Raw genomic sequence first — 27,934 nt, 5'->3', positions numbered from 1 at the left:
GTCTTCAGTATGATCTTTAATACATTTGATTAGCAATAACAAATATACTGAGGGGAACTTGATCTGAGGTAAATTTACAAATGCACATTCTTATGATTTACAAATATAAACTTACAAATATTTGACAAAGGTTCAGTTGTCACAGTTAAGTTATGGACAACAACAAACCATTATTAATAGCAGGCTCCATCTTACCCCAGGCCTGGACTGGACCAAATCAACTTTTTATCATAGACTCTAACGTGATTCGCTGTACATTAATATCTGTATTATTTAGTTACACACACTGACTAATTTCCAATCAGCTGTCCATTTACAGTTTACTCTTAGAGAATGTCCCTCCTCTTCCAGCGCCTGAGCTGAATTTTTTTGCCCCAGTGACTGCTTCAGCTGGAATGACTGGCAGACCTTGGTCGAACTCATATTGCATGGCTTGGGTGAAGGAGGAGGAGTCAAAGACAGCGTGGTAGGTGGAGTTACGGTCGGCACGGAGACAGAGCTGCGGAAATGCGCTGACCTGTTCAGCAAGTTCAAGAGCCACTTGAAGTGCTAAAACAAACGCACACAAGACTGACTGTTAGATGTGAACATGCTGCCAAAATGGGTCCATTCCTAACTAAGTGTAATAGACAGAAGAGGTCAAAATTTCAGCAATAGATGTGACACCTCTGACCAAAAGTTTTGCTTTTATTTTTAGCTGACCTTAAAGTCACCAAGATTTTTTTTTTCTAGTTCAAAAAGCCGTTTCACTTGGATATACGTCACAATAGGGAAGATAATACGATCACAACTTCCGTCTCATGATGACTTCAATGTGTGACCTTGAGTGACCTCCATATCATCACTCATTTCCTTCTGATATGGACTCATGTTGTGTAGCAAATTAAAGCTCTGGCCTCTGTCCAGATCTCTTATGGAAAGTCCACTCGAGTGACTCTCACTTTGAAACTGAAGTGTTTACTTTGATGGTATCTCTAAACAGCTTTGAGCTCATCTCATCTAACCTGACTGTGACTGTGTGAATTGCGGTCACATTACATTAGTTTTATCTGCTAACATTCTCAAGGGAACTCTACTGTGGATGAATGAAAGATGCAAACACACGCATAGTGGTCAGATAACAACACGTATTCAGTACAGCATCAAAAGATGCACTGACATGCTGTGGAAAAACAGATATAGTCTAAAACAGGGGTGTCAAACTCATTTTCACTGAGGGCCACTTCAGCATTATGGCTGCCCTCAAAGGGCCGGTTGTAACTGTAAGACTTTTAAAATGTTAATATTGTCTCTTTATTTGATTATTACTTATTTAAGTTACAAATATTGTATATGCATTTGCAGGGGTGTTTCTAGGTTTTAAAAACATCAGGGGATGAGCCCGAAACATCAGGAGCTGGGTAATAATGATTTGATACAGATAATATTGTATGATTGTATATATGCAGGGGCAAACTGGCTCAAAAATTCAGCCCTGGCACTGTACTAGCCAGCCACACCAGCACACATTACTACACAGTCATGCGTATTCAAATGTGAGGTAGTTAGGGGGGTTCGGGGACATGCTCCCCTGATCAAATTTGGATTTCTCTGACCTACATATGTGCATTTTAAGGTGTTTAAAGGCCAATTTTTTGGGGGATAACAATAGCTTTAAAAGCATGTCAGTGGGCAGTAGCATAAATTATTTGTCAAAATAACAGATTCTTAAAAATGAGAATAAGGATAAATGTTGCAATGAATGATCCACACTACAAAATGGAAATGCAAAATGTTTCTGCTTATTGTTGACAATACACAATCACATATTCCAAACGAGAATGGCCTTAAATGAGAAATCTTTCAAGGATTATTTTGCATAGATGTTACATTTCAATCAAAAACCAGTGCAATCTTTTTAAAACTAATCAGTTTAAAGTTCAATTGTTCACTCCTAAAGACAGTCACTTGTCGCCACCTACTGGCTTAATGATGCAAGTGGCGCAAACACAGACAAGCGGAGTGATACAAATAGTGAAAAGGCTAATACAGGTACCTATTTTAAAATAATATAAAATATCAATATATTATTCTTTAATCAGTTCTATGCAGCAGAATCAGATTTAACAGATTTTTTTTTTACCAATTGTCAAAATAAAGTAGGCATATAGTACTACAAAGCTATTTTTGTCAGAGAATGAGCAGATCAGGGAGAGGACCAGTGAACGAGAGGATCGTGATTCGTGTAATTTTACCAGTGTTGCCCAGCACGGCTATACACCATGCTACAGCACAGTAGTACTATTGCAAAAAGAAACAAGTCCAGAGAAATTTCATGTCGGCACGTTTTTTAAGCGGACTTTGCCTTTCCAATGAGCGTGAGCAGAACTCGCAAACACTCACACACACACACACGGAGGTTGCTTGCGGAACATTGAGCAGAACGCGCTGTGGACACGGAGCGGAGAGCACAGCGCACACACACAGCGGAACCGAGGGGAACAGAACGATATGCATCGTTCTGCATCTTCGGAAGCGGACTCGCATGCAAAGTCATAAAACACGCTGAGCCAGAGTGAAACCATCGCCGAACACGGAGGGGCGCGGCGGCTTTTTAGTAGGCTATATTTCGGCCAAAAACCGAAAATGTTATTTTCGTCCGAAAATTTTCGGCAGCCTAAATTTTGTTGCATCCCTAATTTTAAGACACCCATATGCTCTCGCGGGCCACATAAAATAATGTGGCGGGCCGGATTTGGCCCGCGGGCCTTGAGTTTGACACATGTGGTCTAAAAGAATCACATTTTTATAAACATATATGGCTTTCTTTCTTCTGATGGTCATTAAAAGGACCAGCTAGGACTGCAACTGAAGTCTTTAACAAGTGCTTAGGGCCATTGATAATCAAAAACCAGTTATCTACTACTGACTTAACGCCAGGGTTACACTTTATGTCAAAGGTACACTTTGGACATTCTGTTATCTAAAAGTAATTTTGCAACTACATGTCAACTAACACTCATTAAAGTATTGGTAGACTGTAGTAGACTGTTAGGTTAGTGTTAGGTGGACCATTGAAATAAAGTATTACCAACGGCAGCTCTGGCTCTACCTAGGTTTCAACCTGATTGGTCATGAACAACTTTTAAACAATTTTTTTTCTAAGCAAGACACCATCAATGACATTTCTTCAACATGGTTAAAATCTATTCCAAGTGGTATATGATTTTCAATTGCCTCTTTAACGGACACAGGCCAGTAAGAGTTGTGCGTGTAAACCTCATTCCCCTGGCCTCAAGAGGCACGTTAGCGACTGACGCAAGAGGCTGCGGTCTTTAGTGTCCTTGTAAGCGCACCCGCCTCCCACGCCGGAGACCCCAGTTAGAACCCTGCTCGGAGCGGGTCGAGTAGGACCAATTACATTTGGTGCTGTGACCCGAATGGGAGTGAGGTTTAGGGGGTGAATGTAACGGACCTAGGCTGTAAGAGCAGTGCGTGTAAACCTTACTCCCCTGGCCTCAAAAGGCGCACTAGCGGCTGTGGTCTTTAGCGTCTTGTTAGTGCGCCTGCCTCCCACGCCGGAGACCCTGGTTCAAATCCCACTCAGAGCGGGTCGAGTAGGACCGGATACACCTCATCATGCTAAAGCAAGTTTCAGGGTGTACTGTATGTGTACCTTGGCCATCGGGCACCACTCTGTTTGCCAGTCCAAATGTTAAAGCCTCTTGCGCCTTCACCGGTCGGCCTGTGAGAATGAGATCTAGAGCTCGAGAAAGACCAATCAGCTGTGGCAATCTCACAGTACCCCCATCAATCAATGGAACACCTGTGTGAGACAGATAAAAAGAGGCTTATAGACATAGGATTAACAGGAAAAAGTTGAATTATGAACACAGAGATATACGGTACTGTTTGAGGTTAGTTTTTCTTATAGACATAGGATTAACTGGAAAAAGTTGAGTTATGAACAGAGATATATGGTACTGTTTGACGTCAGTTTTTTTTTTTTTTTGAAAGATAATACTTTTATTTAGCAAGTAAATACATTAATAATGTTATGAAAGATTTATATTTAAAATAAGTGCTTCTAGTTTCACAAAAATATGAAGCAGCACAACTGATTTCAACACTGATAATAATAATAAATGTTTCTTGTGCACCAAACCAACATATTCAATTTATTTCTGAAGGATCATGTGATACTGAAGACTGGACAAAATTGTTGCTGAAAATTCAGCTTTGTCATCAGCAATAATTACATTTTTTAAATATATATATATATATATTTATTTTAGATCAAATAAATGCAGCCTTGGTGAGCATAAGTGTCACAAATGTATGCAGGCAGACAAAGACACAGAAGAGTAAGGTTCCAACACAAAGTTTACTTATATAATCCAAACGGGTAGCAATCCAAACAGGCAGAAGAGTTCACACACTTAAATATAACAGTGACCGGACAAACTCAAAGGGAACAGACATGAACTAATATACAAAAGATAACGAGGTAAACACAGGTAACCAAACTAAGTAATGACAGTAACCATAGAAACTAACGAGTGGTGGGAATTGCAATGGCACAGGGTGGGAATTGCAATGGCACAGACCGAGGGCCGATGGAGCTGAGCGACATCGCTTGTGCTGGAGACCCAGGTGATTCCGTGGTGAATAGCGTCGGCGGTGGAGCCAGATTACCCATGGATTGGGGCGGTGCCGGTGTGACTGAGGACAAAGGCAATCCCGAAAGGGAAGAAGGAACCCACTGCAGCCGTAGGGGAGGAGGGACGGAGCGCAGCGGACAGAAGTAGGGCAACGACTGACCAAGGGGGAACCGGTGGGACGAGGGAACCCGGTGAAGCTGCAAGGCCGAGGGTCTCTGGTGGAGCAGAAGGTGGGAGGAGCCAAGGCAGAGCCATCAGGTTGACGGGCCGAGATGGAGCGAAGTTATCCGAGGCAGGAGGAATTAGATGTTGGGTAGGCTTGGGTGGGAATCAATTCTTCTTCACTGACGTCCATCAGCCAGTCCTTGGTTCTCATTCTCATTCTCTGCTGGAGTCGCGGCTCACACCCCTGGTCAGACTTGCTAGGGGTTGCACTTCCGGGGCGATGGTGAGTGCTGTTCTCTTGTACTTGGGCTCTGGCTCACTCGTCGCAGCGGGTGGTCCCTCAACGTCTGCAGGGGGCTCTCGCAAATTCTTCAATTTGTTTTTTGTCCAGTCAAGTTTGTCATCTATGTGGATCCCTAAATACCGATAGGAGTCCACTATCTCAACGTCTCTGCCGTGAATAGAAATAGGTGAGGGATGGTCTTTTTTCCTTCTAAAATCAATTACCAATTCTATACCAGTTTTATTTGCATTCATTTGTAGATGGTTCACTCCACACCACTTCACAAAACTGTTGACCAGAGCTCTATATTCCGTCTCTTGCCCGCCCTCAATGTAACCAACCACAGCTGAATCATCTGAAAACTTCTGGAGGTGGCATGACTTCGAGTTGTAATTGAAGTCTAAGGCAGTGGTTCTCAACTCCAGTCCTCGGGACCCGTTGCTCTGCACATTTTGTATGTCTCTCTTATCTGACACACTCAGTTCAGTTCATGGAGTCTCTCCTAATGAGCTGATGATCTGGTTCAGGTGTGTTAAATAAGGGAGACAAACAAAATGTGCAGAGCAGTGGGTCCCGAGGACTGGAGTTGAGAACCACTGGTCTAAGGTATAGAGGGTAAATAGAAACAGAGACAAAACCGTTCCCTGAGGAGCACCCATGTTGCTCACCACCCGCTCAGACACACAGTTCTGCAGTCTCACAAACTGTGGTCTACCTGTGAGGTAGTCCATGACCCAGGAGATTATGGAGGAGTCCACCTGCATAACATCCATTTTCCTTCCCAGTAATGCTAGTTGGATGCTGTTGAAGGCACTGGAGAAGTCAAAGAACATTATTCTCACAGTGCTGCCAGCTCTGTCCAGATGTGAATGCAGCATGTAGATGATGGCATCGTCCACACCCGAGGTTGGTAGGCAAACTGTGACCCAGGACCAACCCCTCCATGGTCTTCATAATATGGGAAGTCAGTGCTACTGGTCTATAGTCGTTTAGATGGGCGGGGCGCCGTTTCTTTGGTACTGGAACAAGGCAAGATGTTTTCCAGAGCACCGGAACTCTTTCCAGGCTAAGACTCAAGTTGAACAGGCACTGGAGCACTCCCCTCAGCTGGTCGGCACAGGCTCTTAAGACTCTGTGACAAATGCCATCAGGTCCTGCTGCCTTACCCTGGTGAAGTCTCCCCAGCTCCCTCTTAACCTGGTCCTCTGTGATGGTCAATTTGGCCTGACAGCTGTCAGCTGTGAAGAGTGTCTGAGAGGGAAGCTGCTGGGGGAGTTGAAGGTGAAAATGATTGTTGTGGGTGGTCTCTATCGGTACAGTGAAGTAACTGTAGGGGGATGTGCATTGGAGAGCAGCCTGGAGCCCTATATCAAACCTGTTGAAGAACTGATTCAACTCGTTAGCCATCTCTAGGTCCCCCTTCGTTGCAGTCCCTGGCTGTTTAAATTGTTGTGTCTCTGGCTATCCTGATTATTATTAGCAGAACTGTCTAGGGGTGCAGTTCCATCTATTCAGGACCTCTTTTGATCAGAAACACCATCAGCTCATCAAGGATATGAAAAATGAAAATGTGCTTGACTGCCTTTTTGACCTTTTGGCAATATTAACTTATTTTTATTGGAATAATTTGTCAGGTATACACTCTCCAAACTTTCCGCAGTTCACAGCGCGCAAAACAAAAAACTGTAAGCTGTCACCATGTATTGCCCTTGTTAACATACAACTGCCGGAACGCAAAATCTGACATTTTCCTGACCAGGATCCAGCAGGATCTGGCTCAAATTAATCACAGAGTGCTTATGTATTATGTGAATGATCATAATGCACACAGGCCATTGTTTTACCTTCACTTATTGACACAAACCTACACACACACACAGGGGTCTTGAATACATGTCTAATCGCCAGCAATCTCTCTACACAGAGACCTCTCTCTATCTCTGCCAATTCAAACTAGCATCATTACTAGCACATTCTCGAAAGGACATTTTCTCCCAAAATTATCAGCCCTATTGTAACAGGTTATTAAAATAATGCAGCTTTATTCATAGAGGCTTGAGAGGGTGAGAGATAATGAGTGGATACATCTGCTACCAATCACATGTCCTCCAGTCCAACACACTACACATCTGGCAGCCCGAGCTGAGGTAGGAGGGAGTTTCAGTCAGTGAGCACATCCTTCCATATTTCCTCTGCTCCTTTACCCCATTACTCAAGTCCGTTGTTCCGATAGTCAGTCCTCCATCTCTATTACACATCTGCGAACATGCAGCTGACATGACAGACATGATGAGGTGCATCTGTTTCAGAAGGTGAGTCTAGTCTAAAAAGCAGAGGCAGAATGTAGAATACATAAATGAAACACTTTCTACACTAGCTCATTGGCAATTATGTTCAACTTTGTTTCACCAGCAGTCACAGTTACTCAGTTAGCTCAATTAGCCACAAATCACCAATATTCATAAAGAACAGTTGACGTCTGGTTGTCATGATTTTGAGGTTGTAGAAACAGCCAGGTCCATTAGAAATCTAGCGGAAATACAGCAAAGTGGACTTTGGAAAGCATAATTGGATCTGAAATTCTCATTAGTCAGTGGATGTCAATGTCAGAGCATTATCCAGCAAAAGTTTTAGTCGTAAGATACAGTGCACTTTCACAAACCTTGCATTGTTCCTCTATGTCCTTGCTCCATTTTAATCAATGCTTCCAAGTGACTATGACATACAAGATCAGAAAAACATTAATGTTTATGGGTCAGTGGGGCAGTACCCTCAAAGGTATATGTACCTGTTACCCCTACAACAGGGTGCATATTAATACCTCAAGAGTACATATTAGTACCTATGGTTAGGCCTACCATATACATAGCCTATCTACGTTTGAGCAGATATCCACAAACACAGTAACAGTAAACACGGGTCTAAATATTATAATATTCACCATATATCTAGCAACAGTTCAACTGCAATGTGAAATTTATGCAACAATAGCAAACTAATATGTAAGAATTTCTTACCTTATCTTTCTTGTCTTCAAATATCGTTCTTCTTCTTCTGATGTAAATCCAATGTAAGCTCAGGCACGTCTTTCAAACTCGACGAAAAGTGAAGTGAAGTGTTTTGTTGTTGAGGTAATGAGGGCGATCGCGTTCCATGTGGAGATTTGCATGTGAATATCTTTTGCGCGAGTGGGCGTGGCCGAATTAAAAATAATTAGGAAGCGTTTGAGAAGCTGGAAATCTTGTTGGTTTTATACAAATTACTTAAACAGAGAATATTTGTTTTCGTTTTGAATCCGATCATTTAAAAGTACACACTTAAATGTTTATAAAGGTGTATGGCTCATAAATGTGTAACAAGTATTCGCTGAGTTTTGTTTCAGTTTATAGACGTGCTCAAGAAAAAAAAGTTCACCGCGACGGAGAGGCAGAACGCACACACTGTTTTTTTTCCTTATTTTACAAAAGCACAATGTTTTGATTTGATTGGAAGTGGACACATACAAAAGTAGAAATACCACAGATTCTTTTTTTATATTTATTTTTTCTGTATGACCATAAATGACGGAGAAATTTAAGTTTAAAGTGCTACAATGTGGAGAAAATCCAGCAAAACGCGCCGGCGCGTTTGTCGACCTCAGAGGGTTAAGAAGTATAAACCGGGTACAGATGCTATCTTTAAAGGCACACTATGCAGCTTTCCGTTTTTGTCAAACAGCAACCCCTAGAGTCGCTGTGGAGTACTTGTATTTAACGTTACTGTCGTAAATACCACTCGCGCAGAGCCGTCTCTGCACTCACGGCCTGATCCCTTCCGCCCTCTATACCGGTACCTGTTCAATAGGATGGAAGCTGTAATGAGTGGAAATAAGGTGTGGCCCCTTTAAGAGCTGCGCGCGCCCTGTTGAACTGTCGTCGGCAGTCTGTGTTGTATGTGCACCTCGAACACCCATATGCGGGTTATTTCAGTTTGATGCTCATTCTTATCCTACTGTACTTTTGTTTATCAAGTAAAGATGTGGATGGTAGAACGGGTGACAGACAGTTACACGAGTTCGACTGGGGAATAAAGTGCAAGTTGTGAGATGCCAATCGCCTCCGTGAGTCTGTCTGGCCTCTGTAATAACTTCATCTGTGAGCTATCCCTATTTCTCCTCCTGACAGAACGCGTTACAAAGCGTCGGACATCGAACAGGCACAGATAACCTCTGAAGATGTCTACTAGTCCATCAACAAGAACGATATTTACTCGAGTCTGACTCCTTGCTCGGTCAGTCTGCCGTTTCCTCTTTCTTTCGTCCTCCGACAAAGCTTTCCTAGCTTTGTGTGCGGTGCCGTAAAGCAATTCGTTACATCGCGAGACCTGATATCACGCGATACTTCCTGACCCTGAGGCCGGCGGCCCGTCGGCCCAAAGTTGCAAGTGTGGTTTTTCGGCTCACAGGCGCTTGGGGGATGCGAGACGACCACCATTCAACCCGAAAAAAGTCATATAACTATTCCAATGACTCCAAAGCTGTTCGGTTAAGGTAAAAAAGTTACTTAGTGCACCTTTAAGGGTAAATAAGGAACAAAGGTGCACCCATGATGGTAGTGCCCCAGTGATATATTTTTGCAAAATTTTGTTTTACAACAGGCATGTTTATATACACATTTTTTTCCAACAAATCCAATCCAAATAAACCGATTTCAGATTCTGAAAGCTCCATGTTCCCTAGACCAGTGCACATTCATTAAACATAGGCCCTGCTCACACCACCAGCGACATGCAGTGACAAAATGATTGGATCCCATTCATTTTCAATGGAGAGCTGGCGACTTCCGGTGACAGACAGTGACCGCTGATGACAGGATGTGGGCATGTCCAGTGACGAGACAAAGTTGACAAATGTTTAACTTTATACAAATGCACAGCGACTTTTGGGAGTGACAGCCAATACAAGACACAGCTCATGTGAATCTTCTCCTCTATCTGAATTAATTGTGATATATATAATGCCCTCTAAAACTATTAAAATATAAACCATCCATAAGTACCATATGTAAACATCACAGCACTGCATGTGAGATTGTTGAATCCGATTGAGAAAGTTGTTAGATCCAAGTGTTTCCATGGCTTAAATTATTTTTGTTAAATGGATTAAAGGAATAGTTCACTTAAAAATAAAAATTCTGTCATCATATACTCACCCTCATGTTGTTTCAAACCTGTATGAATTTCTTTCTTCTGCTGAACACAAAGGAAGATATTTAGAAGAATGTCAGTAACCAGGCAGTTTCTGGGTCCCATTGACTTCCATAGTATTTTTTTTTCCTACTATGGAAGTCAATGCCATGTCTGTGTGTGTTAGCCCTGTGATGGACTGGCCATCCATTCATGGTGGTTCTTGGGATAAGCATATCCCCATCACCAAACATAAAACTGCTGGTCTTATGTAGACTAACAGATGGATTGAGCTCAATCGGATTGAAGGAGGTGATTAGCCCCTCCCCTCGAACGCAGATGAGCCAATGTCAGTTGAGTATCAATTGACCACCTGGGCTGTTGGATAAGATACAACGTGTGCAGTTAGGGCCTCTTAAAAATGATAAACTCAAACTCGGACATCTTTAGGTTTCAGCGCCATAGAGAAACATTGGACGATCCGAAGCTCTCATCGGTTTGATGGTGTTTATGCTACAAAAATGGTAAAACGATGTGTACTTGTAACACTGATTCTAGGTATCCTGAGAGGATAGGCAATGGAATTTATTTTATTCCATTTCCTAAACCCAAACAAGACAGAGCAAAATGTCTGCTTTGGATTAAGCTGTGTATTAATCCAATGATGTGGGAGCAGTAACCTAGTCCTTAAGGATTCAACCCCAATCCCAATGAAGACGAAATGAAAATGTTCATTTTCTGATTGTCATACTCTCATTCAGTTACAAATAAAGTTAGTGAGTCCATGCTAACGTACAAACCTGAATAGCTAACTGTTCTCACGTCATGTACAGACTGGTGTACAATTTAATGCCTCTCCATATTAAACTGGTTAAACGTAAATTAATTTAATTTACCCTGTGGTACATGAACAGTGTTGATCCTGGACGTTGTCATCTGCGATCGTGACAACCGTAACATAAGGGCTTCTCCCACTTGTGTGAAACTTGTGTGATCACTTTCAAATTAATCTGGTTACCCACCATATTTATTTTAAAATCTTTAATATATCCCTCCATGGCATATTTAAGTCCCACATGCTCCTCAACGAGAGGTGGTCCTTCTTTGTCCAAAATGTATCAAAACATCTTGGGACAAGGTTTAGCAAGTTAGCAATTCTGTTTGTTTGTCCGAGTTAGCAATAGTAACAAAAGGGTCTTACTTATGATAGGTCAGTTATAAAATTAATTAAGTTGCATTTAAACGCAAGCACATAGATTGGTCAATATCTCAGCCAACACATTTAATATGCATCAGAGGGAAGAGTTAGGTAAAGTAGCCCGTACATCTCATCAAGTCAATCCACTACCTTCATGCTCAGACTTTCACTATTGTGCAAAGACGTGCACGCACACACACACACACACACACGACATTGGAGTTGTACAATGGTTTTACAGAAATCCCTGCATGACTCCATGTCAGTAGTCCAGCATTAGCACCTGGGTGATTTCAGTTCACCTCAGGTGTTCGACTGAATGAATGGATCTGTCTGTGTAAGCCTGAGCCTGCGGTTGAACTTTTATGTCTTCCTGTGTGAGTTCATGCTGGTGATACTGGTATCCACAGAACATCAAAGTCCCAACAAAGCCTATGATGCAAGCTTGCACACACAATGGTGCTGGGGTAGGCCTAATGCTGTTACCACACTAGAGCTCAGGAAAAAACCTTTACACGTACACACACATATTCAGTTACACAAACTTAACAACAGCTAAATGAGGACACTAAACTTTAAGTTCTGATCTACATGTCTGTGAAATCAGAACCAATAAGACAAAGCCTTGATACAAAGCCTTATTAATTATATTTCTAAATCCCTAAGGGTTAAACCTGAGTTAATTTCAGTTTAAGCTATTTAACTTAGAACAAATGAAGATGCTCAAGAAATGAGTATAAGTCTTTCATTCTCAAGATCAGTCAAATCCATCAATGTATTTTATGAAAATTTCACCTCTGAGTCCAAGCATTATAAGCCAAGGAAGGATCTGACGGTTGAAAGAGAATGTCTGTAAAATCGGAGAAAGGTCGAGTCATTTCAGTTGTTGGCAGCTGCTCCGGTGGCTGAGGTGAACAAATGGAAATTGCATTCAGAACAAGTGGCTTTGACCACCTGGGCTGTTGGATAAGATACAATGTGTGCAGTTAGGGCCTCTTAAAAATGATAAACTCAGATTTCACAGATCTTCTGGTCTCTGATAAATGTACTGCATTTCATTTGAGCTGGGAACAAACTATCCAAGAGAAACAGAATATTCAAAGAGGGAAAAATAATTGGAACATGGAAAGTGGGCGTTCTCCTCTACAAGAAAGGAATGAGACCTGAATGTAAAGTTCATGTGAAGTTCCCATCCAAGACTCTGCCGTAGCCCACTATTTGACGTGGAGGCTGAAAGTCAGGTCATGACATTTTGATACATCCCAATGGTAACACTTTTTATCAAATTACCTGCAATGCCTGAATAGCTATAGATGATGTCAACAAAAAAGAAAGGTCAAACTAAAGGCATAGAAAGTTATTACATTTAAAAGAAAAGTTATCACAAAAATATATTTAGCTTTTCTTTGGTATAACATGCACTGATGAATTGTGCACAACAGACTTAAAACAGACACCCTAATGCGTGCAGTGCATTTTATGGGGTTAATTGAGAACGAAAGGGGGAAAGTCACGTGAGAGGAGGCAGTGCCTCCATCGCACTATGATTGGATATGATCGGTTATGATTGGATATGATTGGTTCATGTGATAAATCCCACCTCTTGTTATTGTGCGTGTTCTCATCGGCCTGAATGAAGAAAATTATGGCGTTAATGGGAAGACTAATTAAAAATAAGTAAACAACTTAGAGATCACCGCTTTATGTCACGTCAAAATCAAACTTGAAATGGCCTGAAAACATGATGACTGTGTAGGGGTTTTAGTGAGCATTCAGCTTGGGGAAATTAAGGTACATCTTCATGTCTGTGACCAGTGTGTACAAGCTTGATGGCTGCTGAAAATAAGTTGGCTATCAAAAAGAACAGCTGAACATTAGTTCACAAATAATATATATGTAGTTTAAATTGTTACTGCCTTTAGCTATTATTTTGGAACAAATGTAGAAATTAGTAAAATAACTATTTTTCTATTTATTAAAACCAAGTATAAATTTCATCATACTTCAAAGATATTGCAAAAAAATACTAAATAGAATTGTATTTGGTCTCTCTTTTTTAATGTAATGTTTATTTAACCAGGAAAATTAAGTGTAATTGGCATAAATGTACATTTGATATACAGAGAGGACTTTGCCTCATTTTAAAACACCACCGCACACCACTAGTGCACAATAAGACCAGGAAGGTGTATTAATAAATTAAATAGGGACAATATGATAAAAACTGAGTAACTGTACTCTGTCAAACAATATTTCCCTTGGAATATAAACTTAACTTAAATGGCTTGCCCACATTCTTTTCAGGGCTTTTTTTTTTTAGTTTACTGGTTCAATGTAGTATTCTGAAGACACAACAGGAAGTATTTGGCCACATCAGACAGATTTCAGTGAGTTTTGGTAGCATATTTTCCTTTCCCAGTGTTGCCTCCCCCACCCGCGTCTCTTTCTCATTTATTTCTCTTCATCTCTCACCATGAGGGATTCCCCTAGGCTGTTCCCATCTTGGTCTCCCAAATACAGCCCAAAAATAAAGCCTTAAAACCTGCCAAAACAAGATTAGGTAAAATAAAACCGACAAGCAGGATGTTAAAATAAACCCTTTTCCACTGATGGTGGCCAAGACGTCTATTATGTGAGATGAATGGTGTTTAAGGGCCTACTGTGCACTGTAGGGTAAGTACAGGAGAGAGTGAGGAAAATGCAGAGGAAATAAGTGGGTAGTGTCAGAGTGCTTAGCCTTGTTCTGGGTGAAATAGTCTCCAAATGATAGTTCTCATTTAAGCTCGATCATAGCAGAATGGCCACAGGAACCAATGTGCGGCAAAAACAACACATAAAATTTGTTGACAAAACATTTTGGTAAGTTGAGTGAATGGTTACATGCTACATGCTCCAATCAGAAGTGTAATGCGACTATAGAGATGTAATGTAGTGGATAGATAAGATTTTCTGGGGGGAAAATGTGTGGTTTCTGTCCATGGAAAAGTCACTACAACAATGTCAGGGTGTTGCTAGTGGTTGCTCAGCTGTACTGAGTATGTTTGAACAAGTTGCTTTGTGGTTGATAGGGTTATATTGGTGGTTTCAAAGGAGTTGCTATGCAGTTACTTCGATGTGCCGAGTGGTATGTAGGCTAGCATATTGCTGTGCAGTTGCTAGGGTGTTGTGGGTTGATATGTGCTTGCATATCTCTTCTGAGCATAGATATGTATATGTAGATGCCTTATTAGGGACTGCTTCTATGGGCAGCTATGTGTAAGCCTTCCGCCATACTGGAATGGTCAAATCAGGTTCATTTGCACTTGAGAGCAAGTTCTTTATGCCTTAAAAAAAGTTTGAATGTAACTCAACACCCATGCCTCATTTAGTATATACGGAACCATGAATATTCAAATTAGCCCCACCTCCACTCACTCACTCCAGCTCAGAGATCCACTCGCTTAACTCAACATTTTAAAATGCATCACTTTTGCTACGGTTACGCCTGTCGTCTACACTACTCCAGCGTTTTCGACCCTCGAAAATGGAGACTTACAAAAATGCTACAGATCCTGATTTCGTTTGAAATCTCCGGGGTTGTGTTTCAGTGTAAACGGACCAAAACTGAGACTTTTGGCTTGACTACGTATTCAAATAGCTACTAATTTGTTGCTAATGTTACACAAACCATGTTCCCATTCACTTTCTCAGTCTGCCTTCTAATAATCAGCATCCCTAGAAACGCACTGAACAACTTTAAACATCAGTGGAGAAAGGCATATAGTTCATCATAACTTTGTAATATACATCATATACATAATTCACCCGCTATATTGCTAAACTACCTGATTTTTCATGAACAAAAAAAAAATACCAGGATAACCTGGCTTCTCTTGAGACTCCACTGCTTCCCAGTTAATGATATGCAAAAACCCAGCCCCCACATTGACGTGATTGGTTTCAAGGTAGTTTGTGACGTAAGAAACAACACCGATTTCAAACCGCGTTTTTGTGACTATCTTTGGTTCACTGGAGTTTTAAGGAGAAAATGCTCAGTAATGGTGTTGACTTATGAATATGCACATAGTTTGTCTTAAAGCATATTAAAAACGCCACATTTAGATCGTATTTATCTGACCGCTACCATTTTGTTTATTTAAATGGAGAAAAATCGATCATAACTCCAGTAAACTATGGAGTGCCGCAGGGATCTGTGTTAGGCCCTCTATTATTCTCAATATATATGCTGCCACTTGGAAATATTATAAGGAAACATGGAATTAGTTTCCATTGTTATGCTGATGACACTCAAATATATATTTCATCACGGCCGGATGAAAACGCTAAATTATCCAAATTGACAGAGTGTGTTAAAGATATAAAAGATTAGATGACGCGCAATTTCCTTTTATTGAATCCAGACAAGACAGAGGTAATACTTATCGGTTCAAAAAACCACCCACAAAACCTCTCACAATACAACTTTAACATAGTAGGATGTCCTGTTACTTCATCCTCTACAGTAAAAGACCTGGGTGTTATACTAGACTGCAACCTGTCTTTTGAAAATCATTTCATATGTTACAAAAACAGCCTTTTTCCACCTTAGAAACATTGCTAAGCTACGTAATATGCTATCTGTTTCTGATGCAGAACAGTTAGTTCATGCATTCATGACCTTGAGACTAGATTACTGTAATGCTTTATTAGCTGGTTTCCTGCATCCTCAATAAACAAGCTACAGTTAGTTCAAAATGCCGCCGCTAGAGTTCTTACTAGATCAAGAAAATATGATCATATAACACCAATTTTATCATCACTACATTGGTTAACCTATAAAGTCACGTATTAATTACAAGGTATTGCTACTGACTTATAAAGCCCTAAACGGCTTAGCTCCAGTCTATTTAACCGATCTTCTATCGCCCTATAATCCACCGCGCTCTTTAAGATCACTAAATTCGAGGCTTTTGGTCATACCTAGGATATCCAGATCCACCAAAGGAGGGAGAGCATTTTCACATTTAGCTCCAAAACTCTGGAATAGCCTTCCTGATACTGTTCGTTGCTCAGACTCGCTCTCCCAGTTTAAAACTAGATTAAAGACGCATCTCTTCAGCCAGGCATTTATATAATACTTTTAATCTTACAGTTAAATCCGGTCTCTAGTTCATAAACGCCAGAGGAGAACTGGCCCCCGACTGAGCATGGGTTCTCCCAAGGTTTTTTTTTCTCCATTAGGTCACCTGATGGAGTTTTTCGGTTCCTTGCCACTGTTGCCTTTGGCTTGCTCAGTTGGGGATATTTGAGGATATTTAATTGAATTAATCAATCAACGATACTATTGATCAGCATTACCAAACGTGGACGTTCCACTAGAAACAAACATTGATGTATTGTTTTAATTTATTACTGTGAAGCTGCTTTGATACAACCTATGTTGTGAAAAGCGCTATATAAATAAACTTGACTTGACTTGACATAGATATATATTAACAACATTAAAAACATGATTTTCACCACAGGGGAACATTAACAGTTGCCAATTTTACCAATTGTTAAACAGAAATATGCAAGCAATAATTTACATGGGGCCGTTGATTAATTAAAAAATAATGCACACTCGAGGTGCTAATGCGTTCATGATCCAAAGCAGAGTGAATCATTTTTCAATAATTAGGCTAAACAGACCACAATCATTTACACTGCTTATATCCAGGTTACCACAGCTCAAGATATTGGGATTTATTCACTAATAATTGCGTTCACTATTCGTATTTATATTTTATTTGTGTGATTTTTGCGTACGATTTTTACGTAAATTCAGAATATATTTTAGAAAGAAAGTTATTGGTGAATCATGATTTGTTTGTGAAAAAACTTTTGTACGCAGATTTCACGATGCATACGCGTGCTATGTGGATGAGACCCATTGTTCAGATGTTTTATTTCAAGATATTAGTCAGGTTTTTTGTCATTAAAACGGTTGTACGCATAACAAATTTCTTATGCATCTCATCCCAAGCCTCCATTGTTAACTCCATTTTAGAACTAGTGTGTCATAACATAAGTATGTGTGGCTCTCAAAAGTGTTCGGCAGCAGTGTCTCCACTAATAGCTAAACTGTTCGTTTAACTGCTTCAAAAACAACGACGTTGCCACCACACTACTTAGAAATGTCATCTAACTTTTCAGTTGTGAACAATTTTATAGAAAAAGTCGATCGCAGGGCAGCGCTGACAATAAATTTCTGTGCACAAGTATGTTTTTGAGTGTGTCAGTACAGTACGTGTGCATGAGAGAGCGAGAGAGAGAGGGACAAAGCATGCTTTCCATAAATAATAAAAGGAAATTTGGTGGGAAAAGCATGGAAATTGTTTTTATTTTTATCCTTTTGTTTGCTTAGGTCCATTTTCTGTTGTAATGTAGACTGTAAGGATCTTTGAATTAACTTAAATAATAAAGTTATATGACTGCAATGCGTTCTACAGAACTGGAACTACTTCATAGCTTCATACTATTGGTTTGTCAACCAATCAGAATCAAGCATTCAACAGCTCTGTGGTGTGTGTGTGTGTGTGTGTGTGTGTGTGTGTGTGTGTGTGTGTGTGTGTGTGTGTGTGTGTGTGTGTGTGTGTGTGTGTGTGTGTGTGTGTATATATATATATATATATATATATATATACACACACACTATATTTTAATGCATTTGAGTGTTTTCGCAAAATTTGCATAATGTTGCAGAGGTGAGGTGGTACAAGTCGGAGCTCTCAGAGTTGTAATTACAAGTTCAACAAGGATGTGAGCTGTCAATTTCAGCAATCGAGCCCTTGGTTAAGTTCAAACCCCTCTGAGTGAAAATCAATGAGTTTTCCAAGATGCCACAACATTGTGCAGCTTCTGGTTGACTGCAGAGATTTAAATTCCCAAAGAAATGGGACAACCTTTCACAAGTGAGGATGTGTTGGTTTGCGTCTTTTTATATATGTTAACTCAATGTTACAGGTTTTTAAACTATGGTAACTTTTTAATGTCGTGTTAGCTAACGCCTTCGTCTTGTTGTATTGTGCTAAAGATAAACTAAATCCTATGAAAATCATCTGCTGAAGTCTATTGCAGATATAGAAATTCATACATGCAAATAACTGTGATTGTAGATGCTAGAGCTGTCGCAATAACCGCAATATTGTAATACCATGATACAAACAATAGCCCAATGAGCTTATTGTCAGGTTTATGTTCCGTTATGTGGACCTTTATTTTGACACTCTATTCTGTTTCCTTTATTTCCTGTTTCCTCGCTCTGTTTAGTTTCATTGGTTACTAATTACATCCTTGTTTGCTTTCGTAGTATTGGTTTCACATGTCTAGTTTACTCTCCATTGCTCTATCCCTGTTTATATAGCCCCGTGTTTCAGTTGTTCTTTGTCAGCTCATGTGTGGTTTGCATTATTTTTCTGTGTGTGTTTGAATTATTAATAAAGCCAAAATCTCCATCTTCATGCATGCTGACCACATTGTAACACATCGTAACAAGTATTTATATAGCACTAAATAAATAAATAAATATCATGTGTATATCAAACATTGCAGATCGTGATATTGAGCAACTCAAATTCACCGCAAGGGAATAGAAATTCCTTCAGTCTGACAGCCCAAGTGGACGCAGTCAACTTGCTCTCGAGTGTTCAAGGACAATGGCTGCATCCGAAATCGCATATTTCCCTACTATATAGTAGAAAGGGGCGTTTCCTCCTCAGAGGAGGCATTGGAGGCAGAGCCTCCTCAAAAAAAATTGGATGAGAAAATAATCCATATTACAAAATTAAAACAATGCAAATATTATAAAACGTGACATAAAAAGCATATAAATCACTAGTTTTTCTAAAGTAACACTATCCAACAGCAACACCAGCAGCCCATTGAGTTTTACCAGGCCCCTTAAAGCAACACTAAATAACTTTTTTTACCTTAAAATAATGTTTCCAAAATCATTACAGTGGTTCATCAAGTCGTAACAGGGTGAAAGGCACTTCTGGATTCGCTTTGCAGCCCTATCTCTGCTATAACCACACTATGCAGAGATCGGGTAGCGTTTCTGTAGTTCGAATGAGACATAAGAAACTACAAATTTGACTTGCTTTACGGCAAGCGTTACAATAGTCATTATTTAGTTTTTCTTCGTTTCTGATGTCGCAATACATCATACTTTCATAGAATCATGCAACATACTCTACCTTGTCTGTGGACATCGTTCATTCTAAAGCCGGTGCTGGAAAAACAGCAAGTGTGCGTGCGACAGTAGGCTGCGGTAGGCAAAATTATTTACGACAGCGGTAATGGACAATTCCGCTTACAACCTGTAGGGGGACGGAAGAGGAAAAGTTCTTTAGTGTTGCTTTAAAGCCTGCCAGGGTGTTTGGTGGGGGTTAATAGACTGAATGTGAGAAAGTTGCATGAGAGGAGACAATACCTCCATCATGCTATGATTGGATATGATTGGTTATGACTGGATATGATTGGTTCACGCAATAAAACCTGCCTCTTTTTTCGTGCAGGTTCGCAAATCGGTCTGAATGAACAAAATGATGGCGTTAATGGGAAGACTAATTAAAAAGTAAGTAAACAACTCACCCACTTCGATATCAAGTTTGCCAGAGTTATCACCTCTGTTATCACAAGTTATCACTCCTCTATATCACATCAAAATAAACTTGAAATGGCCTGAACACAAGATGACTATGGGTTAAAGGTTTGGTAAAATTTCTAAATAAAAACAGTAAAATGCTCAGTAGCACTAAAAATTACACAAACATTTTCACTAATCATTACTGTAGAGTGCCATTAAAGACTTCTAGACAGCAGACGTCACGCCTTTCTGGGTGGCGCGAGTGCAGTAGAGGCAGACAGTCTGAGGAACGGGTTCACAGGCACATGCGGGCAATGCCCGGATGCTTGGTTTAATGAAAGAGAGAGGGTCATGATGATGGCTCTATGTTTTAAATGAGCAGCTGGAAAAATCAGTTCCTGGCAGTAAATTATAGCACTGCTGGCATATTTATACACACTGTGGTCATACTGTATCTGTAGCATAGAGAAACTAGTACACTCAGAATGAAACTGCATCAAATTTTTCTTTCTAGGTAGTTTCTAGTCTGTCTGCAATATTTTTGCAGCCCAGGATTTAATTTACCAACATTTTTGGGGTTGAAATTGATATTTTATCCGTCGTAATAGAGCCATTTACAGTAATCAGTAGACGTCAAAACAGTACTCTGGTGGGATCACTGTACAGTAATGTATCAGATATATCAAGCTTCATGAATAGGGTAATACTGACGAAAAAATTATATCTCAATATTTTCTGGAATTTTGTCTGTAATGATAATTAGACAATACTTCACTGAATGTGTCTCTGTGCTTGTTTATTGGCTGGTTTAGGTCTGTCGTGGACAGTTGACTCTCAAAGCTTTTAATATTCTTCATATTCTGTGTGGTGGTTACTTTTTTAATTAAGGGGTGATATTTGCCACCTCAAATTTACCTTTATAAGGGCAATTTTTTCTAACCTTGTTAGATTTCTGCATCATCGTATATGTCAAATGCTCACATTTAAATCGAAAAAATCTATTAGAATAAGACACCATAGTCTTACCTATTACATTTAATCAAAAGTAACAAAATCCATTTTTTGCACTGCATAAGTGACACAGAATGTGCATCTAAAGCACCATGTATATGTACAAACCCATTTCCAGAAAAGCTGGGATGTTTTGTAAAATGCAAAAAAAAAAAAAATCAAGAATCTGTTATTTGTTAATTCTCTTTAACCTTTATTTAACTGACAAATGTACAAAGAAAAGATTTTCAATTTTAATTGAATTTTGATGGCTGCAACACACTCCAAAAAAGTTGGGACAAAGGCAAAATAAAAGTGAAAAGCTTACAGAATATATAATTTAAACTGTTTTGAAACAGTTCACAATGACCAGGTGAACTGTTAAGTCTCGTGATTTAGTGTAAGCAAAGATGGGTCATGGCTCATCACTTTGTGCCAAATATCATGAGAGAATTGTCAAACAATTCAAAAATCACATATCTAAATGCAACATTGCAAAGAATTGATGTCTTTCACCATTTATCATAAAAAAATATTGTAAAAAGATTCAGGGAATCCAGAGAAATCTCAGTCTGTGTAGGGCAAGGCAGGAGACTTATGTTGAATGTGCGTGACCTTTGAGCCCTCCGACGGCATTGCATGAGAAACCATCATGCAACTCTCTTAAATACAGCCACATGTGCTCAAAGAGTACTTTGGGAAACCATTTTCGCTGAATACAGTCTGACATTACATCAAGAAATGCCACTTGAATCTGTTATGCAAGGAGAAAGCTATATATCAGTTCTATGCAGAGATGACGGCAAGTTCTCTGGCCCGAGCTTATCTCAGATGGTCTAGAAGACTGTGGAAATGTGTGCTGTGGTCAGATGAGTCAATGTTTCAGCTTGTTTTTGGGAAAAACAGACAACGAGTTCTCAGTCCCAAAGACGAAAGGGACCATCCAGACTTTCATCAGCGACAGGTGCAAAAGCAAACATCTGTCCTGGTATAGGGGGGCATCAGAGCAAACGGCATGGGTGACTTGCATTTGTCTGAAGGTACTATTGACATGGAGGCATATATTGGGAATATACAGAAACATTTAATGGCATCAAGATGGCATCTTTTCTGGGAAGCAAGACAATGCCAGGCCTCATTCTGCACATGCTAAAACTGAGTGGTTTCTAGACACTCTGCACCATAGAAGGGATGTGCCTGACTGCAGTCCAGATCTGTCTCTTATGAAAATGTAAGGCCCATCATGAAAAGGACAATCGGACAGTGACGACCACAGACTGTTGAGCGAGCAGTCTTGTTTCAGATAAGACTGGGCAAATATTCCGCTTGAAAAACTGCAACAAGTAGTATCTTCTATTCCCAAAGGATTAAAAAGTGTAATTAAATGGAAAGGTGATGTGAGAGTGGTAAACATACCTCTGTCCCAACTTTTTTGGAGTGTGCTGCAGGCCTGCAGCCAAAATCAAAATTTGTTAATATTTACTAAATACACTTAAGTTGGTCAGTGAAAACTTTGAAAATCTTTTCTTTATACTTTTGTAAGTTAAATAAAGGTTAAAGAGAATAAACAAAAATCACAGATTCTTGATTTTATTGCATTTTACAAAAAATATTGAAATGCTGTATAAAATCAATATCACTTTTGCAATTGTGCTGAGATTTGGGGAAAAACAGCATAAGCACAGTAACTAAACCATGGGCATTTTTGCGCTATATCGAATTTTGGGGTCATTCGAACTGCATTGTAAGCTGGCACTCTCAAAGCAAGTTTTTTATATTGTTTGTTTGCAAAGTGAGTGACGTACTCAATAACACCAGCTTTAACACTGTTAAACTATACATCTTGTACACTCCAATTTAGTACCATGGTATATATCACAATAGTGCTGGTCTAAATAAAAAACATGGTTTTACCAAGCTTTCTTGTTATTGTACATTGATAAATGTTCAAATAAAAAAAACTCTAAAATAATTGAGGCTTAATGCAGTTAATAAACAGAGCAATTCCGTTAGATATGACTGCATACCTCAACCTTAAGCAAAATAACACCTCAATGTGAAATAACAATAACAAACAACAATACCTACCAAATCTGCGGGAGAAAATGCCCATGATGGAGCTCTCCTCCACCACCCTCAGGTCAGCCAGCAGGGCCAGCTCCAGACCTCCAGCCACAGCGTGCCCACCGACTGCTGCGATCAAGGGTTTTGAAAGCCTCATACGAGACGGACCCTATACAGCAAACAACACACATCAGTTTATTTCTGTTCTAAATATCCTGCAAACCAAGGTTTATAGACTCAACCCTCCACTATGAATGACATTTACAGTGACAGTTTTTAATCATCAGAAGCCGCTAACTCGCTTTTACTAGTAAGTGTTTCCAACAGTATTACATGATTCAGAAGATTGCGTGAGTTTCACAGTCTGCACTACTCTTGGTAGTTGTCGATGGTCTCTGTCAGAACAGGCCTTAAGGCTCAGAGAGGGTGGAAAATGGTCATGTAAAACTATTTTTGCTGCAAGAAACATTCATTGGTTATAATATTACAAGCTGAATTAAAAGGAATGCATTATATGACTCCTTTAGTATTAATATGCAATACTGCATCTGTGAAGGACCACTCCATACCATGGGACCAGGAGCACGGCGGACATCTTGCTCCAGTTTGAAGGAACCAGGGCTCTGGGCCAACTCCTTCAGATCAAATCCAGCACAGAAATTCCCTCCTGAATCAAACAAACTCCATTATACAACAAAGTAGATTAAACCATGAATGTCAGACAGCATAACATAATTTAATAGCATGAGTATCCCTTTCATGTGTTCAGGCCTACACACTCTATTCTTATATTAATATTTTGACATGTATTCAGGTGCTAAATTACATATGAAAAAAACACATTAGAAAGAATGACCAATGCGATGGCATACACTTTGGTAAAGACAAAGCAACCCTTGTGAAAAAGAAGTACACTTTAGCATACTTAATCATTTGAAGTATATAATTTCAATAATAAGAACTTTAAGTACAAACTGAATGTTCTGTTTTCAGACACATCACTGCAAGTTAATTTCAATTAAATGAAAATGTATTATAGGTTAAATTTATATTAATTGCAATTAGCTGACCCTATAAAGTATGACTCATTTCATAATTACTTCTGTTGTTTTCAAATATGGTTAAAGTGTACTGCTGACTGTTCTGATAAGGTAAACTTAAGTATACTTTAATGTCATTTCTATTGAAACTTGTACATACACATTTGTAATGATTAAGTTGCATTTAGTACATTTAAAAAAATATTCACTTTAAGTAACACTTTATTTTAATGTGTCATTGTTACATGTATTTATTATGGTAAACTATTCATAATTACAAGTACTAACACTAAACCAAATCCTAACCCTTAACTAAATAGTAAGTACATGTTGTTAACTCAGTTCTTATTTGTATAATTACACTGCAAAATGTACTCCCTTTAAGTACACTTACCCTTTTATTTTATTAATATAATATTATCTGCAAGACAAGTAGTTTTTTTTTTAAAATATACTTTAAAAGATTTTAAGTACACTACAAATGCACATTCAAAATAATTAAGCGCTCTTCTTCAGGGAAACACATGCTAATTACAAGTCATTTTCACTTCAGTAAAAAGTTACCAGTTAAAACAGTCCTTCAGTGTACTTGAACAAATCATTGCTCGAACCAGCAATTATTCATAATTTAGCTGAAATGCGAACATGCCATGGACAATTTTCCTAATGGCTTCCTAATGGACTTGTAAAATCTAGACCAGTAAGTCAGCTTGTGTAATGTGCTCAATTGCATTTTAATGTTCATTTAAATGTCTTGAAATACAGTAGATGTTAACACAAATAAGGGAATTCTTGTGTGGCCAACATTAACTCTGACACTTCTTCAAAAACTCAAGCAATTACTGTCATCACACATTCTTTACATGTGTTGTCAATGTAATGTTATCTGCTGTGGTCAGTTCACCTGCAGATGGTCCTCTGGCTGGGATCCAGGTTTAGAGTGTGAGAGAAATCAAAACCTCTCGTTTAACTCGTGATAAAGGTGACTGAGGAAATTTGAGTAGGGATGGTCGATCCAGGTTGAACAAATTATTTCTATTTAGCGTGTCCAATTTGACGCCCTGAGATAATTGTTTTCAACGTGGTAATATTTTCATCACAGACTTTGACATAACACAGGACTCTTACAGCCATGTGCATGTCTTTTAACATATGAAGGCAGCAAATTGCAAAGCAATGTTAATATGTTTAAGACATATCCAAGTAAACATTTAATATCTACATTAGATCTTATGTGCCATCCTTAGAATTTGGTCTTTAAACTTCAGTTTTTGCAGTATCTCTATTTCTATAGGTGCGTCTCAATCAGCTCCCTAGTTCAGTAGTCAGGGCACTGATCAGGGAGTCAACCATTTTAAAGGCTGTCTCAATCGCAGAATCCTTCCAGTGCACTGAAACATTTGCTCCCTAAAAAGTCCCACAATGCACCGTGAAAACCGGCAGCATCGATGCTCACTATGTTCCCCTAAACGGAAGTTTTGAAGTACAAAACTTAAATCCTGTGAGCAAACCTACTACAAAATGACACGTGATAGATGTTTTTAAAAAATAAAAAACATTATTTTATTATATTTCAGCATAAACATTCATCTTGCTAGAATTTACACTTTATTTACAGCTGAAATGTTGCACGTATATTTAACAAGTCAAGTATTTATCATAATGTAACTTAAATAACATTACAAGTAATGCTAGAAATATATCAGCTCTGCTGCTGCTCATAAAAAAACAGTTGTGATATTGTACAATGAGGATGTTCTCATGTCGCCGGAAATAGAGTCAACAGTGGCCCAATGTGTAGTGAGAGAGCCAGGGTCCTTACTGTCCTTACCAGTGCCTGAATTCGTGAACCCGATATACTGATTCACGAGCTAGGGACCTAAATGAGACGCACCCAATGGAATCGCTGTCGAAGAGTAATTAGCTGGTGAAGTGGATATATTTATCATGAGCATTGTAATGTTTGAAGCGGATGTCATAACAAATGTCAGTAGACCGGGAACGGTTCATTCATAAAGCCGTAAGATCTGACCTTCATGATGTGGAAATACAAACCAGAAGACAGAAAACAAACAGTGCCCCATAAAGTCTATACAAATTTCACAGCAAAAGTTGGCGGGTAAAATGCGGGTAAAGTGCATTTATAAACTATTCTTTGCTTTACTGCTCAATCAGACGACATTCTTCATTCTTTCCACTGACCATCAAACTGAACTGAAGTCAGCCCACTTTTTCCACAGTGTGTCACAGTTGTGTGTAACTGAACTTACCGACTCCATAAAGCACTGCCACATTAAGGTTGTTGTCCTGGTCAAAGGCTGTCAGCTCCTCGGTCAGTCTCTGAGCAGTCTCTTGATTTACTGCATTACGCGCTTCAGGACGGTTAATCCCAATGACCATCACCGCACCCCTCCTTTCAGAAACCACCGTCCCACCTGTACCTGCATTAATCACGGGAGAAAACACATGAACATTTGAGCAGAATGAATCTGTCTGCAGGCACATACAGTAGATAAAAAAAAAAATTTGGACACTTAAGATATTAGATAACAAAATATTAAAACAAGTTTCATTTTAAATGTCTACGATTTTATCATTTTAAAACCTAAGAAACATTCTTTTGTGAAATGTCTTGCTAGAAAAGTGGGGCATGTGCTAACTTTCTTTGTTCTGTATGTATGCAATGCAATGACATTCACATATTTTATGTGTACAAATGCTTTTTAAGGCCAACATATAGGTGCCACAAAACTGCTTCCTACAAGAGAAAATTTTATTATTTTTTCATAACTATCCACAACTATTCTCTCATAAATAATGACTTGATTTATTTATATATCTACCCACAGACATAGTAGGTAAATTAAAATAAAATAATGGAAGTCAATTTTAGAGGTTACAAAATCTCCTGTCTGCTAATCTTCAACATGACATATACTCACTTTGAAGTGAGCTAAGTTATATTTGTGGTCTTCCACAAGAATAGAGTAGGCTAGAGCAGTCACAGGCAATTTTGTAACAGGTGATATTCGTTTTAACAAAAATTTAGCTAAATCAGAATAACATTACTGCGACAACAACAAGGCCTAACGTTACTTCTTAAGTGGCCGTTAAAATAGTATACTATTCCAAATTCAGTCCGTAGCTTTCTTACACACACCAAGGTGTAGAATCTCTGATTTTGGCATCACAAAATCTCTGCCAGACTGGCAATGATGACAGAGAGAGTTTTGTAAAACAACTTCAAGTGTAAAGTGTAGTAAATTTATACTGACCTCTACTGTTAAGAAACGGAAACACGGTTATAACTTTACCTGAGTTACCGCTGTTTCTCTCTTCTTTTAAAACGGTGCTATACAGTCTTTGTCTTTTCACTGAGTTGAAACACGTGTGGTGGATTACCCTCCAAAAGCCTTTATCGACTGACCTTTTCGCTAAAGTTAAAGCCATAATTTCGGGAAAATGCTGAAAGCACTTTTAATCTGTGTTTTGCAAAGTTTATTGTGTCAAACTTCACTGTTTTACGTTGACGTAAAAATAATCAGTATTGCGGATTACCAAAGTAAAAGTCACTCATAAATCACATACTGTAGTAACACACACATCCTATATTTTACTGCCAAAATTACCAAGAAATGACACCAAAGGTTTCCAAAACATTAAATGACAGACCTTCCACTGCATCTAAATAGATCTAAATCTAAAATCTTGCACTTCTTATTCCAAATATGGTAGCATTAATATCTACAAATGAGAGAAACATTATTTCTCTGTTTCCAAAGA

At 39.1% G+C, this 27,934-nt stretch overlaps 1 protein-coding gene across 2 annotated transcripts; it reads right to left on the bottom strand.

Annotated features, from left to right (window-relative positions):
- LOC308683142 (enoyl-CoA hydratase EchA19) lies at window positions 1-27,669 on the bottom strand. Of its 2 annotated transcripts, none has more exons than XM_081353440.1 (6): window positions 27,466-27,669; window positions 26,422-26,592; window positions 23,681-23,778; window positions 23,136-23,280; window positions 3,656-3,805; window positions 1-549 (listed from the first exon to the last, which is right to left on the bottom strand). In XM_081353440.1, the coding sequence occupies exons 1-6, from the start codon at window positions 27,599-27,601 to the stop codon at window positions 314-316; spliced, it is 936 nt and encodes a 311-aa protein (XP_081209566.1). In that variant the 5' UTR covers window positions 27,602-27,669; the 3' UTR covers window positions 1-313. The 2 variants fall into 2 exon arrangements, with proteins under 2 accessions (XP_081209566.1, XP_081209567.1); XM_081353441.1 differs by lacking the exon at window positions 27,466-27,669 and adding an exon at window positions 27,312-27,417.
- Between the last annotated feature and the right edge of the window lie 265 nt (window positions 27,670-27,934).

Source organism: Scardinius erythrophthalmus (genome assembly GCF_964197995.2).
Source record: "Scardinius erythrophthalmus genome assembly, chromosome: 22".
Classification (NCBI taxonomy): Eukaryota; Metazoa; Chordata; class Actinopteri; order Cypriniformes; family Leuciscidae; genus Scardinius; species Scardinius erythrophthalmus.
The sequence above is the reverse complement of the archived record's forward strand: the minus strand, read 5'-3'. Positions and strand labels throughout refer to the sequence as shown.